Source organism: Triplophysa rosa, linkage group LG17, assembly GCF_024868665.1.
Source record: "Triplophysa rosa linkage group LG17, Trosa_1v2, whole genome shotgun sequence".
NCBI classification, from domain to species: Eukaryota; Metazoa; Chordata; class Actinopteri; order Cypriniformes; family Nemacheilidae; genus Triplophysa; species Triplophysa rosa.
Window position 1 is genome coordinate 10,340,754 of NC_079906.1, and position 18,912 is coordinate 10,359,665.

General features: G+C 39.3%; 1 protein-coding gene across 2 annotated transcripts; it reads left to right on the forward strand.

Annotated features, from left to right (window-relative positions):
• The first annotated feature begins 268 nt into the window (after nucleotides 1-268).
• On the forward strand, nucleotides 269-17,354 carry syn1 (synapsin I). 2 transcript variants are annotated; one of them, XM_057356897.1, is made up of 13 exons: nucleotides 269-1,297; nucleotides 1,837-1,894; nucleotides 2,830-2,921; nucleotides 3,221-3,377; nucleotides 4,044-4,133; nucleotides 5,717-5,779; nucleotides 5,947-6,089; nucleotides 6,230-6,304; nucleotides 7,221-7,323; nucleotides 7,434-7,565; nucleotides 12,064-12,136; nucleotides 12,264-12,831; nucleotides 13,720-17,354. In XM_057356897.1, exons 1-13 carry the CDS (start codon nucleotides 990-992, stop codon nucleotides 13,859-13,861), a joined length of 2,004 nt encoding a protein of 667 aa, XP_057212880.1. In that variant the 5' UTR covers nucleotides 269-989; the 3' UTR covers nucleotides 13,862-17,354. The 2 variants fall into 2 exon arrangements, with proteins under 2 accessions (XP_057212880.1, XP_057212881.1); XM_057356898.1 differs by having other exon boundaries at nucleotides 270-1,297; nucleotides 13,758-17,354.
• Nucleotides 17,355-18,912: the final 1,558 nt, after the last annotated feature.

The window sequence follows — 18,912 nt, forward strand, 5'->3', positions numbered from 1 at the left end:
TTATTTTTATTTAAAGAGACATGAGATTAAGGAGGCCTAAACCGGTTCTCCTTGAGCAACCTGGGGTTAAAATTTCTTTCTCAAGGGCACCATGGTGATATCTCAGTGATCCTGCGCGGATTGAACCGACAACCTTTTATTTACCAGCTCACAATCTTCAATCTGTTAATTAGCCTGTGCTGCATCGATGTCTCTGTTTCACTTAAACGAACAGAAGCCAGTGAAAAAGCCCTCTTTCCTTCCCATTCATCACATTCACATCATATCATATGAACGAACACAGCACGGACCCGTCCCGTGCGTAAATAACGCAAACCAGTTGGGAAAACGACGAGGGTCAAAGTAAAACATTGGGTGGATAACCAGGATTGGATGGTACGAGTGACGCAATCACTGCATTTACCGATGTCAACCGCACCTCCGCCTCCAAGATCCCGGACCGGATGACAGAGATTCTGACCGGAGGACGACGGGAGGAAATTTTGCCTCACCGAGTTCCACTCATGACAATTACTACCTTCACGGAGCACACTTTCTACGAAGTGCCTCGTCGCTGTTTTCCTCCGTGTCCATCGAATAGGATCTTGCAACATCCTTAACATCAACGGAAGGAGTATAATGTGCGATTTATGCCAATTGTTGATCAAGCTTCTCAGTGCTGTAAGTCAATAAATCACAATAATTAAGAAAATATTTAACCACACGCGTCAATTTTCCAGCTGTTGCACCGCAGCTGTGCATGTTGTATAGACGACTGCGATGTTTTATAGCCAAACTCGACCTTTGCTTTGAGGTGCACCCTAGAGAATTGCGTATCGACTCGTTTTTTTCCGCGTTCTTTTTGCCGACTGCTGTTCAACTAAAACACACGGGTGCAATCTAGACATTGCTGACCAGATTCCCATTCGCCTTGGATTGACGCCGTGCAGAACCTATAGAGGGCTCATTTACCGTTTCTCGTATTCGACGCATCTTTTTTCATCCTTACTATGAATTACCTGCGACGTCGACTGTCGGACAGTAATTTTATGTCTAACTTGCCCAATGGCTACATGACCGACCTACAGCGGCCTGAACCGCCGCAGCAGAGCCCTGCCCCGGTGGTGTCGCCGGGATCTCAAGAGAGGCGTCAACCCCCTAGTCAGTCTACGGGCGCCGGCTTCTTTTCCTCCATTTCCAACGCTGTCAAACAGACCACCGCCGCTGCCGCTGCTACCTTTAACGAGGCAGCCGAGAGGGGACTCGGCTCGAGTGGTGCAAAGATTCTCCTAGTCATTGATGACCAACAGACGGATTGGTAAGATCAGCATGGGAAATATTCATGTGCTTGTATATGTTGCTCAAAGGTGTGTCGTGATGTAGAAATCTCAGCATCAGCGTAAATATGTTTTTAACACATATACCTGTTAAAATAAAAGATAAGTGTCAATGGTTTGATGCTGACGACCTTACGTTAAGCTTTTAAGAATGACCTGAAGTGATGCTTATACAGGCCGAAAGGAGTTATCTAAACGTCGTGACTCATGTGTCTATGGGCCTTTCTCAATCTCCCTCACTGTCACGCGCGTGTGTATGCATTTGTGGGTGTGCCTGCGCGTGTCTGTGCGCATTTCACAAATTTGGTTCAGTTAGTGGAGAAACTGAATTACATCAATGGTCTTCACCTTTTATTGAGTGTGTTTGGGACAGGCAGAGTAAATGCACGATCCTTGTGAATTACAAACCTGACGCGTAATTCACAAGAAGTCTAGTGACACATTTAATGAGAATGTTACACCCAAGCTTTGTCAAAAAGAGCTTAGGTAATGTCATTTGCAAATGTTCTTTCTTTTTTAGGGTGAAAGTGTTCAAAGGCAAGAAGGTTCATGGTGAATTTGACATCAAAGTAGAACAGGTGGGAAGTATTCACTTTTTCAGTAGTTCAGTATTAATATGGCAACACATCAGCAGGTTTTTTGTGTAATGACTACAATGCCCTTCAAAACATATAAGCCCATCTTTTAGCTGGCAGGTCTGAAATTAATTACTCTAGAGATGATAATGTAAGGCCTGTGTAATATCTTCACTGGCATTTGTTTGCGCTTTTGAATTGGATATTGAATGGTTTTTGTTTGTGTTTTGAACTGTGAAAAGCGGGAGAGGAAAATCATCCCAGCAGTAATGAAATGCAGGATCTAGAAGATAAAAGAAAAAAATATCTATTGTGTTGATGTATAATATCACTTATATAATTAATTACTCACAGTGGCATGGGTAATGCAATTTTGCTAGAAGCTTTACAATAAGCCAAAAGTAATTTCAAACAGAAGAAACAAATTGCTTCCATTTTTTGTTTGGTTATATATTTTTGTAGTTTTACTTGTTAGACTATTAATCAGCACACATGAGGGATTTTCAAGGGATATTTCACCCAAAAATGAAAATTCTGTCATCATTTACTTACTCTCTTGTCCATTCAAACCAGTAACTATGAGTTTCGTTCTTGTGCAAAACACAAAGATGATATTTTGAAAAAATGCTGGAAACCAAACAACAGTGGTACCCATTCACTTCTGGACACAAAACCAATAGAAGTAAATAGGTACCACCGTGGTTCGGTTACCAACATTCTTCAGAATATCATCTTTTGTGTTCTGCAGAAGAAAGAAAGCTATAAAGGTTTGAAATGACAAGAGGGTACATAAATAATGACAGAATTTTCATTTTTGGGTGAACAATCCCTTCAGGGCTCAGGTGCAGTTTTGTTGTATATATTCTGACAATGTAATTTGTCACATGTATTGATGCATTCATTGATCCAATTATTGGTCATTTTAATTGATTTTTAAGGCTGATTTCTCGGAGGTTAACTTGGTCGCTCATGCAACAGGAAGCTATAGCGTGGACATTGAGGCTATCCGCAATGGCAACAAAATCACAAAGTAGGTTTTAATAGACTTGAGCTTCATGAAGGTGCTTCATCACTCAACCTTAATAATTGTAACTACTAATTTGGTGGGTGGATTTTGTTGGTTAATTTAGCAAAAAAAGACAAAGATTTAAAGAAAAGTTTTTCTATGGCTCAACTAGAAATTTGTATTAGCAATATATTTTCGAGCTACAGTATAGTATTTTTAAAGCATTATTATAAGATGATTGAGATTAATTATACAATCTTACATAAATTATTTTGTATTTTTGTACATTAAAGATTTTGTTAAACATTTCTGTGGTCATTTAGGTGTTTTAAACCAGATTTTGTTCTGGTGCGACAGCATGCGTACAGCATGGCCAAAAATGGCGACCACAGGAACATTGTGATTGGTCTTCAGTATGCTGGGATTCCCAGTGTCAACTCTCTTCACTCTGTTTACAACTTCTGCGACAAACCATGGATGGTGAGCACTACAAATTACATTACAAATTACACTAAAGGCACCAGACAGAAGTGCAAAAATAGTGACTAGTTCCATTCAAGCTTCAAGCACCTCCTCCATGTTCTATGGATTGGACAAACAGATTCGTAACTATTTTTGTATAGTGTGGAAATCTCACATTTATCCTTTAAAGGTCCAGTGTATAAAATTTAGTGGCATCTAGTGGTGAGGTTGCAAATTGCAACTAATGGCTCACTCCACCCCTCATTTTTGAAGCACTATGGTGGCTGACACAGAACTAAGATGTCGTCACGTTTTAGCTTCTTTTCCAAAGGAGATAAAGTATTTTCGAAATGCACTCTGTAGAGCAGTTTGTCCATTAAGCGCTACTGTAGAAACAACATGGTGAATTCCATGTAAGGGGGCCCGCACTGTATGTAGATAGAAATAGCTCATTCTAAGGTAGTAAAAACATGACGCTTCATTATGTAAGGTCTAAGACAGAATGTATAATGTAATTTAAACAAATTGCGTGGCCTTTTAATTTACGCGTGTGGTCATGTCTCCAATTAGAAACTGAAAAAATGATCAAAATGGCATTTATATAGTATAACCTTTTACTATTTATGTCTAATTATGACTATTGCATAATATCGGTTTGTGTTTATTTATGTCTGCGCCTTGCAGTTCGCTCAGTTGTCCAGATTGTACAAGCAGTTGGGTCCAGAGGAGTTCCCACTGATTGACCAGGTTTATTACCCCAACCACAAGGAGATGGTGAGTGTTTAACCATCTGTCTCTGTACGTCTCCCGGCCCTCCACACTAGTAAACCTTACTGCTAGCCGAAGCTATCGGGCTTCAGATGGTCCCACTGGACTCAGCACAGAGTTCCCATCTGTGTGAGGGACAGTGGCGCTTAGAAGCAGTAAACAAGAAAATATAATAAGCTCATGCATATTCACCAGCCCACTTCAGCATTGCCCCACACAACCTAACACAGTCCTGTCTAGACTAAAAATGTAAATTCATACTTAGGACAGTAAGCCTAGTTTAAAGGTGCCATAGAATGGAAAACTGTATTTACCTAGGCATAGATGAATAATAAGAGGTCTGTACATGGAAATGACATATCGTGAGCCTCAAACGTTTCCTCCTGCTTATGTAAATCTTGTGCATGCAAAAGACCACTGAAAAAGAGGCCAATACCAGCATAACACCGACTGTGACGTTACAGTCGGGATGTACGCCCCCAATGTTGCATATACCTGCCCATGTTCTAGGGCAGGCCAACCGGACGTGCACAGCTGAATCATCGGAAGTTCTGCAGGTATTGTGAATAGGGTTGGGCGATGTCTACCAAATTGGGATCGGAAGGTGTCTACAATGAAACCTCATGACGGACGATGACATCGTTGTCTACTTTTAACAAGCCGCGACGTTATGAAGTGAGGCGCGTCTAGGCGTGAGGTGCGCAGAGACACGTCTTCTTTATACAGCGCGAGCTGGGCAGTTATCATGTCAGGCGTGTGTCATCTGTACAGTGCAAGCTTCTCAGTTATAAACTCATGCGTCTTCTTTATACAACGTGAGCTGCGCAGACACGCGTCTTCTTAAAGTCAGGCGGGTCTGATTTTATCCCCTTCTTCCATGCTGTATGAGCTAGTGGCATGAGCCGAGCAGCAAAACAGCCAATCAGAGCAGAGCTCAACATTAATATTCATGACCCTTCCAAACAAGGTAATAACAGACTTTTTCATTCTAGGGACAAATCCTAGGGTTGTAAATAGACATGTAAAACCGTATCTGAATCATTTTTGCACTTAATACAGCCACATACTTTCTATGTAGATATCAGAGAACAATTTAACATATTGTATCAATGAATTCTTTGGCACCTTTAAGTAAACTTCAGGCTGACATAATGTTGTGCTACACCAGAGTTCTTTTTAGCAGAGGTGCTATTAGATTTTAATGGGAGAGACATGCTGCAGTGCCACATTATCCCCTACCGCTCGACTACAGACACCGGCCTTGTTTTCCCTCATGCATAAAAAAACCCCAAACACACTCTGCCACAATGTTTTCTCACCCAGCCTTGCCTTTTTGAATGATAAAGAGTTGCATTCTCCGACGTAATTTCTTCGGGTTTATGTTGTGCCTGCGCAGGAAGATTTTGCTCTCGCATTTCTGCTGCTGCAGCGTTAACAAATAAGATGCCTATCAAGCAACACAGAGTCTGCAAATATTGCATTTTCTCTTAATAATTAAAGAGAGAGTGCAACACATAACTGTGTGTTAACATCTGAAAAGCCTGGTATTATTAAAATATAAATATTTCATATGTCTCATTTGTTATTAGATCACTACTTCCAGCTTTCCTGTGGTTGTGAAGATGGGTCATGCTCATTCTGGGATGGGAAAGGTATAACTGATACCCATTCACAAAATAAATGATCAAATTATTCCCTTTAATTTCCATTAAAATTTCTACACATCTCATTTAACAAAAAATCTGTTAATTTTATTGTACGGATTGTTTGGTCCTATTTTGAATTACAGATGTTACTGTTTTTAAAATTCTGTATTCAGGTGAAAGTGGACAATCAATATGATTTCCAAGACATTGCTAGTGTTGTGGCTCTGACGAAAACATATGCCACATCTGAGCCTTTTATCGATGCCAAGTATGACGTTCGAATCCAGAAAATTGGTGACAACTACAAGGCCTACATGTAAGAGCTTTTCTATCATGGTGTTGTATTGACGACATATGCCATGATTTTTTCATCTTAAGCTTTTGAAACTATGCTTTATCTGATTATATTGGTTGTGGGACATCATGTAATAAATCTTCTGTTTTGTTATTTGGCAGGAGAACATCTATATCTGGCAACTGGAAGACCAACACAGGATCGGCCATGTTAGAGCAGGTGGCCATGTCTGACAGGTAGACCTTTCTGTTTTAACACATGGCATATTATACAACAGCATATATAGCTTCAACAGCAGGACTAAATAACATAGAAACAGTATTAGATAATCTGCTTGTATGAAATACCAGAGGTTAATTTTAGTCCTAAAAGGGTTTCTTTCATATATCTGGGAGTCTTCAGTTTTCTATTACATATACAGTATAAGTATTACATTTGCCTCAGATTAAAACCACAAACTAGGTAAATTGTTGACATACAATAGGACCACCATAATGCTAAAAAAATGTGCACAGAATTGTGACATAATTTGATTTTAGAAGAATTTAATGAAAAAACTACGCGCTTGGTTGTTTTTGCCAGCAGCATATTACAACCCATAGTTATGTTTTAAAGTATAGCGCCCCTTAACTGTCGTAAAACATCGTCAGTCTCTGTTTTTTTTTTGACCGTTTGACTGTCGCAGTCAGTTGTTCGTTTATACGTAATGTATGAACTTTATACATAGTCCCTTACCACTGTGTTTACAATAATATATATTTTTAGCTTTTACACTTTTGCCTCTGCTTTTACCCCACAAAACATCAAGGCAAAATTTTCTTTAGAATTGCTTGCTGTCGGTAGAGACGGTAACTCAAAAAACGCTCCTATAGGTTGTATATGAAGGATGGGACAAATGACCTATGCAAATCAAAACCCTCTTTATTTTCAAATCTCTATTATTTCATTATAATTTGAAAAATCTTTTCTGTTATTATTTATATTTTCAAAACAATCTTCTGTTAAGCTTTTTATTCCAAACACCTTGTGTTAAATACTGGTGCCTTGAACGCAATACAGTAATCCGGATTTTCCTTGTTTGCTGTGGTGTTAGTGTGGGTGGATGCTTTTAGTGGAATGAGCAAGGTCATCATTATCACATTCTCCCTGCAGGTATCGTAAGTGGGTGGACGTCTGCTCTGAGGTTTTTGGAGGTCTTGATATATGCGCCGTTGAAGCACTACACGGTAAAGACGGTCAAGACTACATCATAGAGGTAAGAAATCACGGACTACATAACCGACATGTGCAGAAACAGTCACCCTTCGTAATATCTTTTTCAAAATATCCTCAGTGCCCTGAGCAAATACTGTGTGTGCCTACTAGGTTGTGGGTTGCTCAATGCCTCTCATAGGAGACCAACAGGATGAAGACCGGGCTTTGATTGCTGATCTCGTTGTGACCAAAATGAACCAGACTGTTCCACACACTTCAGCTCCCGCTCCGGTTCACTCTCAGGTTAACACACTTTTGAACACATCCTCGTATATTCTCCTCCTCCAAGAACACTACTCCAACAATAGATCTAATTTTAAAGAACCGTGGTTTTAGCCAGCCTGGTTGCTTAGGCACACAATGTGCACACTATTCTCCTTCTTGACAGCATATCTGACCTTTAAAACCAATGCACACTTATTGCTTATGCAGCATAGAGGAGTGCAATGCTGCTGAATATTACAGTAAAACAATAAAATGTTCTCCCACCAGTCAGTTTTTATAGTCAATTTAGATGTTCACCAGCAAAATTATGAATGCAAAAAGCTATAGTCACTATATGACTCCTTCCTCTTTCGGACCTTCTTCATTGCTCCCAAACATGTGATTGTTATGATTCATGCCTACACAGAAGGGATAGAGAGAAGGAGTGATTCTGGTGAAAAATGTCTGTAATGCTTGAGCTAGGGATTCTTAAGAACCCAAACATCATCCCTCATCTGTGCTCTGCCTGATTTAATTTCTTCGCTAGCAACGGAAGCCTACAAGAGGCTGATATGTAAAAAAATATTACTCAAACTCATACAACATTGCAGTAGATGTTATTAGCATACCTTTTATTTGCTGATAATTATGCCCCAGTAAAGAGATAATTTCTCCATTAATGCAGCTTTGGAATAATACAGTTTTGGAATAGTTCAACCAAAACATTTTCTCAATCACTTAGCCTCATACCATCCCAGGGCTTTCTGTAACACCACCAGACAGATGGACGATGCCACACGGGAATTGGAGTGAACAGGAGGTTTAATGGGGTGAAACAACTAGGGGTGCGTGTCAGGGGGACGGAGAAAGAGTGCGCAGGAAAAAAAGGTGAAAGGGACTTTTTGACTGTTTGAATGGTAAGATGCTTTATTGCATTCCTCCTTTACATGCGGTAAATAAAGTAACTTTATTGGTAGTTCATTGGTAATGAACGTGCTGTATTCCAGTTTGTAAAAAATAATTAATTATTATCGAGTAGTTTTAAAAATAGTTTTGAGGTGAGATCTGGTCGTATTGTATGGCACAGCATTGTTACGTGATGTTTAAGGAAAATGTCCATTAATTTTACTATTTGTAGCTTATGTTTTGAAAATTATGTTCCCCTGCATTTCAGACATTTTGCCTAAACACATTTATTTTGCACATTGTGACTTGATTCTGGCTTATTTCGTTTTTTATTTTTATTTATTATAAAGGTATATTCGGTTCTAAACCAATTCTGTAAATTAATGTGTGATTGTTAACATCCATGGGTACATAAAAACACAGGTAACATCCACGGGTAAGTAAACAATGGGTCTGAACTAGTGAACATAACGAAACAACTTAACAAGACCTGACAATGAACATAAAAAAGACAGGGTATATAGGTATAGCGTCCAAGGGAATGTAAGTTAGGTGCGGGTGTAATCATGGAGTGAATGGATGCAAAGGATCATGGGGTGTGTAGTCCATGAAATTAAAGGTCCAGTGAGAGGGAGCGGGTGACACTGGGAGAGAGCGCTGATGCGGGGGGCATGGCTGACAGTGGTGGAGTTGTTACACTTTCCTTGTTTAGCTGAATACTAACAGAATATTTTGAAAACATATACCAACTCCCCTACTTTATTATGTCATTGGATGGTCCTCAATTTTTGAAGTTCCATGAAGCACTACTTTTGCTAAATCAAAGTTATATACATTTTATTAGAGTAATCAAAAAGCTTTATTAATTTCTACAGGGTCAGTCAGGTTTGTCTGTTTGTCATCTAGCAAAAATGTGTTATAGCTGTCATTTTGTGTCATTTTCTAAAGCAATCGCTTTCCAGGTTACATATGACCTCAGTGGGTTAATAAATACCAATAAAAAAAGAAAAGTGATAGATAAGATCTCTTTAATATCTCAATGATTTATCCTAGACATGAATTAGATTAAATTTAGAGCAAAAGGAAACTTACTTATGTCTCATGTGTCTCATACATGTCTCCTGAACCCCCCCCCAAAAAAATTCACAAATCTTTCCATCAGAGATTGTTCCTCAATCAAAAACATGTTTTTTTTCATCAAATTTATTATAGTCACAGTAATTTTACTTATACAATGTACTTATTTTATATACCTAATGTATTTTAACAGTTGTCTCATTTGTTTCTTTTTTACTGCTCCTAAGCAGTTTTAGGAGACACTTAAAACATAAGTGAGAACTACATCAAATCTCCTGAGCTATGAAAGAGCAACATCTGAGCAATTAAAGTTTCCTCTGGGGGTCCTCCAAGGCAAACAGAAGAGTTTATATCCTTGTATAAAAAATGAATTCATATTTTTAAAATGATAAAACATTAGCTTGCAGATAATGAACATACAAACATTCACAAGAGCATACATTTTATTCTGCCTCCAACATGGCATTATCATATTAAGAAGTTTACGAGAAACAATGCCTTTCGATCTACAGACCACACTGTAAAAATTGCTGGTTCAACTTAAAGCCACTCTATAGAACTTTTGCTGACGGCTCCCCCGTGTGGTTGATAAGTGCAATTGTCCTGTACCAGTGTCGTAAATAATGTCGCTGTATAAGCTTCCCTGCGGGCAGCGCAATACACATGAAATTTGTTTATTAAAGGAGTCATATTGCACGGCTAAAACAAATATTATTGTTTGTTTTAGATGTAATGCAATGTGTATACACCATTTAAAGTTTAAAAAACGTTGTATTTTCCACATACTGTGCATGTTTGTATCTCCTCTTTGCCCCGCCTCTCTGAAACGCGCTGATTTTTTACAAAGCTCATCGCTCTGAAAAGCGAGGTGTGCTATGATTGGTCAGTTAACCAGTGCGTAGTGATTGGTCAAATACTGCAAGCATTTCACGGAAATGTAACGCCTCTAACCATATTCAGAACATCAGGTTCCAAAGCAATTGTACTGACAGGCGATACAATGAGATTTACAATTACACCCACCTTAACTACGTGTAGATTTGGGCGGTCTTAGTCAAATCATGTTACGAAGTTACGTAGATTCGCCGGGGTGTGGTTACACGAGGCGTTTCAGGCAAGGCTGGTTGAGCATTCGCTTTTAGATAGAATGCATCTTTTGTTCCCACACTTTCATTTGTGCAATTTTACGTGTCTAATACATGCATGGGCAACTTATAACACACCAAAAACACAGAAAAACACGTACTTCCGCCATATGACCCCTTTAAGCTGATGAAACAGGCGGATACAGAAACGTTGTTTGGAAACCATTTCGCTCTCTTCCGAAGGCACGATATGGTCAGGGCTGTGTGCAACGACCTGAACACTGAATTTACAGAGTGTGGTTGTAGCCGCTATGAGACTGCTCAGGTAGCAGTGGGAGTAGAATTTGTCCGGTTAAGAGTTGTTTTACCACTTAAATAATTTTAGAGACATTATTTTAAGGTCGAAAAAACTACAAAGTGTTGCTTTAAAAAAATAAGTTACCTGGTTGCCTTAAAATTTAGACCGATTCATCGTTTTTGCCGATAACGATAATTTAGCTGCGATAATCCCCACCAATAGTTTTTCCTGGTTGCGTTTGATCCAGACGCAGCACGGAAAGCTCTACTGATACGCAGGTAGAGAGTACAGAGTATAGAGTAAAAAGCGACTACTAGAGGCGGAAATAAAACTTATACTGACAGCCTGTTTGGATTGGAGACGTGAGACCACAGTCTGCACGGAGCGGAATACACCAGATGGGGGTTTAAAAGTTTCACAGTGACCAGGTAGAGCCAGTTGCAGTAAACATGACATGTTAAAAAGTAATTTATTTATTGACTATATGCTGCATTAATGGAGAACAGCCTGTTTTGCCGACAAGGCTGAGAGCGCGCTAACATTAGTAGCCTATTAGCTTAAGAAGTTATAACAGGGTGACACTATACAAATCTTGTAAAATATTACAATTTATCAGTCATTAATATATGCTAATTTGGTGCCAATAATTTTTTAAAATCATTATAAATGTAGAAATGACCTACTTATAATTTTATTTAAATCATGGAGTTTAATATTTATTAATATAGTTAATATTTATGTGTTTTATTTAAAAGTACAACACAGTTTTATGGTTCAAGCAATAGTGTTTATTGTTGTAATACACTTCATTGCTATTTTACTTTAAATGTTATTTTTTATTTGAATAAATCAATAAAAAAACTATTGGTAATTAATCGTTATTGGTAGGTACTGACCACCTTAGGGTTAGTTATCGTTATCGGCAAAATCCAAAATCGGTCCACCTCTAGTTAATTCAACTTAAAAAAATTAAGTCAACACAACAAGCTGCATCAAATTAATTGAGTTAAAGCAACTAATGTTATGTTCAAAAAATAATTTCCAAATTTTGAGACAGAACATTTGATTTCAGTTTGATTTGTTAGTTGCACTGAAAACTGTTTTGTGCATTGAATGGCTGTATCTGATATACTTTGATATCTTTCTTGCTATTTCACTTTTGCAACACTAGGGGCCAGCTGTTTCGCCTCAACCGATCTCTCAGTCTAGAGTGCCACAGGCACAACAGCGCCCTCCTCCACAGGGTAAGGAATTACAATACCACAAAACTGCCATCTAATTTGTTTTAGATCAAACAATTATCTCCTAAATTAATTACATTTGTTAAGTTTACCCAATAAAATCAGCTTTTATTTTACTCATCTGATTAAGGAGGTCCACAACAAGCCCCTGCCAGCACTACTACTGCTCGTCAAGGGACTCCACCACAGCAGCGTCCCTCTCCCCAGGGCCAGCCCCCGTCCCAACCCCAGTCTGTGACCAGTCCTAATGCCCAGGACCCTCCTGCTCAACAAACCAGGCCACCCAATCCAGCACCACACCGACAACTCAGTCAAGGGTCCGCAGCACCCCAGAGGCCTCCTCCAGCACAGGGTGCCGCCCAGCGTGGCCCGGGCGGCTCTCCTCAGTCACAGAGGCCTCAAACTGCCGGCCAGGGTCCCAAACCGTCTGGTCAACCCCAGCAGAGGGCCCAGCCACAAAAACAAGGCCAGCCAACTAGGCAGGCTACCCAGGGTGGGATGCAGCCAACCCAAGATGCCCCACAACCAGCCCCGCAACAGCAGGGGGGTCCTCGTGCCGCCACTACGCAGCAGCCGCGGCCCACTACACAGGGCCAGGGAGGGCCTGGAGGTGCACGACCTCCGTTGCAGCAGAAACCTCAACCTCCACAGAAACCGAATCCTGATCACCCAGCCCTGAGTGGATCCCCACAGCTTAAGTAAGAACTTAAGTTACCTTGATATTGATTTTCGTGTGGTTGACAAGTGATGTCAAAGACCCACCCTGGAATTCTGGATATTATGCAATGTGATATCCATTATTCCATTTTCAGTAAATGGACAAACACATCCAAATGCTCCTGACTATATTATACATACGTACCATGATGACCTCATAGACCTGATAATAGTAATGACAATGTTTGAATAATAATTTGATAACTATCAGTGCGGCTTATATGTATAGGCATATTTAAAATGGATATACAGAAGTATGCTCTCTAGACGATCTGGTATTTTGCATGCTGAAGACGGCTTTGGTCTTACTCTCAAACCATTCATGCACTTGATTGTGTAAATTGCATTTTTCTCTGTGGATATGTGCACTCGTATCTATTTTCACTGTCAAGCGTTAGTCAGCAAGTATGAATGTGATCATCCTCCCACTATTCCTCAATTCAGTTCAAAGGTGACACATCTGGCACTCTCTTCCGCTGAAGAGTGTAGGCTACTTGTCTGCGTGCACCCATTCTGTCTGGTTTACCGAGACGTGATTGTGTATGTGCCTCTGCACCTGGATCTTCATTTAGGAATAGTGGCCCAGAACAAATAAAGTGCATGTTTCTACATCCGGAGATTTCATTTGCCATAATACCCAAGCCTGATGTAAGCATTGCACTTAAGTCATGACTGCTTAAATGAATGACACGAGAGATAGCACATGAATTTCATTTCTCTCTCTCTCTCTCTCTCTCTCTCTCTCTCTCTCTCTGTCACATCTTATTTATTTTATCACTGGCATACTTTTATATGCCATCTCCATGGGTTTGCTGCATGACTTTAATAGCCTCTTCCTCTCCTCTATTGCCACTTCTTTCTCTTTATAGCAAATCCCAGTCTCTTACCAATACATTCAACATTCCAGAAACGCCGGCCGCCCAGCACCAAAGTCCTAGCCAGGACGAAGCCAAGGCTGAGACCATCCGCAACCTTCGGAAATCCTTTGCAAGCCTCTTCTCTGTGGAATAAGATACACACACACACACACACACCTACATACACACACAAATGCAAACGTTGAGATGGAGAGGTAACTATATCTGTTTCTCTAAAAAACACAAATGAAAACACTCGTCATATTATTATTCTGTGTAAAAAGGACCAATCGAATTGCACGTTGTGATGCACATCTGTGTACGTGTCAGATCTGTGCACGTCAATATGCAATGTGACGTTGATAAAGCACTGCCTACACTGCTTAAAGATTGAAACACAGAAATCGCAGCGCTGTTGCAGTTCAGTGTTACACAATTGAATCACATTTGAAACATTCCCTGTTGTATTTGAGTCAAGTCGAAGGAAGGAAGGTGTGAAATCACAACCACACGCACTTTTACACTACCTACACAGAGATTGAACGTAGATACACTAAACACACATGCTAATACTTGCCTGTTTGGTGCATACCAGGCTCCTATTATTATACCTTAAAACCGATTATACCACAGGGCGGTTGAATGCTTCAATCTGATTGGTTGACAAACGTTCTATGGGTATGCATTATGTTTCAGTAAATGCACACCTATGAAGGTGTTCCAGGTCTGCTGACTGCATTACAGTTCCATGTCACTTCACCAAGTTTAAACAAAAGAAAGGTTATAGTGTAGCCTACAGGCCATCACTGCACACAGCACCCTGCTCTTGATCTGACGTTTATAATGTCAAACTTTAATGTTATTGGAAACGTGTGCACTGCAGTTTCGTTTCAATAAACAAAGCATTTCAAAAACAATATAGAAATACATATACTGACATCGAATGAATAAAATAACTAAATAGAAAAACAAAATGCATCAATAAACCCCGATAGCCTACTGGTTCGTTTTCCTCTTCATGCTGCTTATAACTGATAACAAATATATTTTGATAGACCTACTCTTTCAAAAGTTTGCGTGATTTTACTGCTGATGGTAGAAACAATACGAGGAATAAATCATTTATTATCACTGGCTTTTCTGTCACATTACTGCAAATACGCAGCAGGTGTGCGCACGCAGTCTCTCGCTCTCTCTCACTAACACACACACCACGTACCATTGGCTCAAGCTTCCGAGTCCGTTCGTTCTAACGGACGCTTGAAATGAGATGCGCAAGAAAGTAGTCCTACCATCACGAGCATTTTAAAGGCGATAACATGACAAACGTTGAAATTAAACATTTGAACAGCGTCCTGTGGTGTGGTAACCGTGGTATAAGCGGAATAATTGACACAGGTCCGTTCAATACTTCGAAAGTTAATGCACACCCCGAGGTGGTAATGCGGCTACGATACGAAGTGGCTTTGATGGACACTTTGTGTTTCTTAAAATCATCCACCCTGAATCTCCGATATATGATCTAAAATACGTCTGCTAATTGTTTGAAGCATGTTTTGTTACGCTAAGGGTTCCCAACGAATGATTTTGACAGTGCACTCCATTGTATTGTTCCGAAATGATTTATCAATGTATTTGACATGCTCGAACAAAGTTTGGATCCTAAAACGATGACCCATAGTGATGTTGTTCAAATTTGCACAAGCTTCCATCGTCAAACTAACCTTGCGGCTGTTAGCGCTAGCCATTTGCGATAATGCATGACACTTGAGGAGAACGTAGTCGCACAATGTGGGTGATCTTGCTTTAGTAACTGTTGTGTCGTTGCACTTAGATAAGATAGTCGTAGTGAAAATGTTGTTTCATTTTTTGTGAGCAAGCTGTCTTCCCTAATGCCCCTTTCCCTGGCATGAAGAAATAATTTACACACAATTATGCCCTTAGATGTTTTCAATATGCCTTAGCCAGAGAGGCATATGTAGAGATTGAGAACGTTAGTTTTGGGATACCACATATGTCTCAGGGATCTCCCGGAGAGAAAGATACAATGACTTACCGTCATTGACCAGGTCTTCCAACCATTACTGTAGAAATTTACAGAAGGCCAGGGTTTGGTAGAATGTATTTGTTTGATATTTAAACACGTTTGCACACCAGTACTGTAACACTTGGGAATATTTGAGAAGGTTTGTTTCCATCATACGAAGAGAAGCTTTTCACAGCTATTTTGTATGCCCAGATGTAGATGAGAAAAGGAGACCATGTAGGTGTATGGAAATGCTTGCTTATTACACATTGGCCCATGAAAATGCAAAATACAAAGCCAAGGATGCCATCAACAGCAAATGTCTTCAGTTTCAAAAGATCATCACTGAATAAGATGCCTGTCACATGTCGAGTTTTAGATTAAACTGCTCTTAGTATGTCCAGGTGTGCCCGGTTACACAACTTGGATCCTTAAACCAGTTGCTCCTTAATCTTTCACCCAAGGAAAATCAAAAACCAGCGGCAGTGTCTTCCGCAAGTGAGGATATAACATCCCAACACTGGTGTGTTTCAGGCAATACAGTATATTTATGGCCACTCGACGCGTACCGCCCCCCACCCCTCGCTTCCCTCTCACCAGCCTGTTGTGTATTCACAGTGATCCTTTTGTGACAAATGGTGCGTTAGTGTGTGTATATATCTGTATAATGTAACGTTGTACCGTAAATTGTCAAAACCAAATAGAAGTGTTGTACAGATCTTAACTAAACAAACGATGCAAGTGTCCTGTAATTTATTTAATTCTTGAAGGTGATCATTGTTGATATGTTGTGGGTTTGTCTTAGACAGGATTTTACTTTAATCCGATGTTATTTAGGTTATTGTGTGATATCTTCTCTGTAAACTAATTAAACCTACCTGAAAGGTATGTGTTCTTTTTTACATATTTTGTGACACAGCTGCAGTTGTTATAAATCATCTTCAGTGTGTTCATTAATTGTTAGTAGTTTGTTTGGTTCACATATGTCGTAATCTAGGTAGTCCACCATTATATTATTGTGGCTCAGGCAAGATTTCAGTGCTCTTACGTGGTTCATTTTTACAAACTTGAATAGACATGTGCATTAAATAATGGCTTTAATGAATGTCAAATGAATAACAGATCTCTGATGCAATCAAATTTGGAGGCTAAAGAAATGTTTTCAATAACTTTTATCGAATGTCGCAGTAGGCTACCTATTGAACCCATGCCTGAGGTTGGTATAGTTCGGTTCTTATTTGGAATTTTTTTAATCATTTGCCATATTTTTGTGTAACTTTCTTATTTATAAAAGATGTGTAATTTCCTTTGAAAGAAAATGTATTCGAATATGTCATAATTTCTAAACAGAAAGTTTATCATATACTGACTGTTTGAATCTCAGTGAATTTTATTGTCTGTTCATGCCTGCCAATTGTATAAAGAAAGAAAGATATTATTAAAAATATATAGAATAATAGTCTTAAATACTGTTAAAAGGAGAACTATTGTTAATCATTGTGTAGTACACACAAAGACATGCAACTTTGATGTGATCTTTAATGTAGCTTCATAATGGTGTATAAATTATTATGCTAAAATATGTGCACCTATTCAATAAAGTCTATCAAATAAGTATGCATTACCATTTTCTCGCCTTATTTTAAGTCTCCAATCTCACTAAAAACAAAATAAAGCTTCAAAATTCATGTTGTTTTTGAAGCACGGCAACTTTTTCACCAATGATAACTTGACACCAAAAGTTATAAACCCCATGAACCACAGTTTGGCGCATTATCTGCGAAGTGAACTTTAAAGAGTATTCCGAATACAACCTTATGTTGACTTCTAAGTGAATATATCGCACAACGTAAACAATGGCTGCAATGGTTATGCAATGGTCGAAATGTTACACGAACATCTTACAGGCGTAAAAATGTAGTAAATATAAAAAATTGAAGTAATAAAGCAGGAAGTGAAGTGGAAATATTACACACATGAGCTGTGTCCCAATTCGGGGCTGCAACCTTCCAAGGTCGCGGACTTAAAAACGAGGACTTGTTCTTCAAAGCACGCAGCCTCAAAAGTCCAAAAATCAAACTGAAATGAGACGGTCTAGCCTCGCAGAGGATTTCCATATGGTATTGTCCCCGTTCGCGTACCATACCTAATTGCGTCACCTGCTGCTCATGTTGCGTGGTGACAGCACCAGGACACAGCAGAGACGTTTCTGACTTTTTTAAACAAATTCGGAGCCAGAAAAATGATATTTTATTTTAGAGAATATGACACGTTTATGTAGATTTAAACAGCCCAACAGTATATTAAATTAACCAACCTTAGAAATTTAAAACACAATAATGCATCAATAATGTTAATTAACAACATCACATATAATATTAAAACACTGAAATGGACCTTTTTTGTGAATTACATACTTTTATTTAACTAAAGTTTTGAATGATTATTTAAAAATTTCAAGCCGTTACAGGCGCGCAATGAATCTCGGGATAGCCTAAGCTGTGAAAGATACATTCGTTCTATCCTTAAAAACCCGCGGAAATAAGGTCGCATTTTGGGGCTGCATTTGAAGCAACCTTTGAATCGGGACAGCCCTTCAGTCGCGCTGCTGTGACGCAATCGGTCTTAAAATGCAGCATTCAAAGCACGCAGCCCCCGATTTGGGACACAGCCATGGTACGCCATAAAAATAATGACATAAATTACATCACGTTGATGCGCGGGATACAGCAGAGCACGTGACCGTTTACCTTCTAGCAGTCATTTGTAAGTTAACTCTTAGAACAATTAATGACTAATAACAAAATATTTGTCGTATAAATATCATAAATGACATGTTGTTTGATATCAAAGGCAGCAAAGTATGTCATCTTAAAAAAGGCATTTTAGAGATAAGAATTTTATAGAGATAACAATTCTGTCTTGCCTTGACGCCTTCCTGTCATTTTCCAAGCCCAAGAAGCTGTTACCGACTGTGGCCACAGCGTGGCACAAGACGTCAACATTAGTTACGTTGAAGTTAGCAAGCAACATGTCTACGTCAGTGTTTGATCGCGCCCATGGTTTACATACATAAAAGACAACAGGTTATTTATTAGCCTTTGAATATAACTGTTTTACACAGGGTGGTTTGATTCCTGTGCACCGAGGAGATTCAGTTCAACAGTGCAACTACTGTA

Coding starts and splice junctions, on each gene's coding strand:
- syn1 (XM_057356897.1), top strand. CDS start 990: ATGAATTACCTGCGACGTCGACTGTCGGACAGTAATTTTATGTCTAAC. Junction 1,895..2,829: donor TTGACATCAAAGTAGAACAG/GTGGGAAGTATT, acceptor TTGATTTTTAAG/GCTGATTTCTCGGAGGTTAA. Junction 5,780..5,946: donor CTCATTCTGGGATGGGAAAG/GTATAACTGATA, acceptor TTCTGTATTCAG/GTGAAAGTGGACAATCAATA.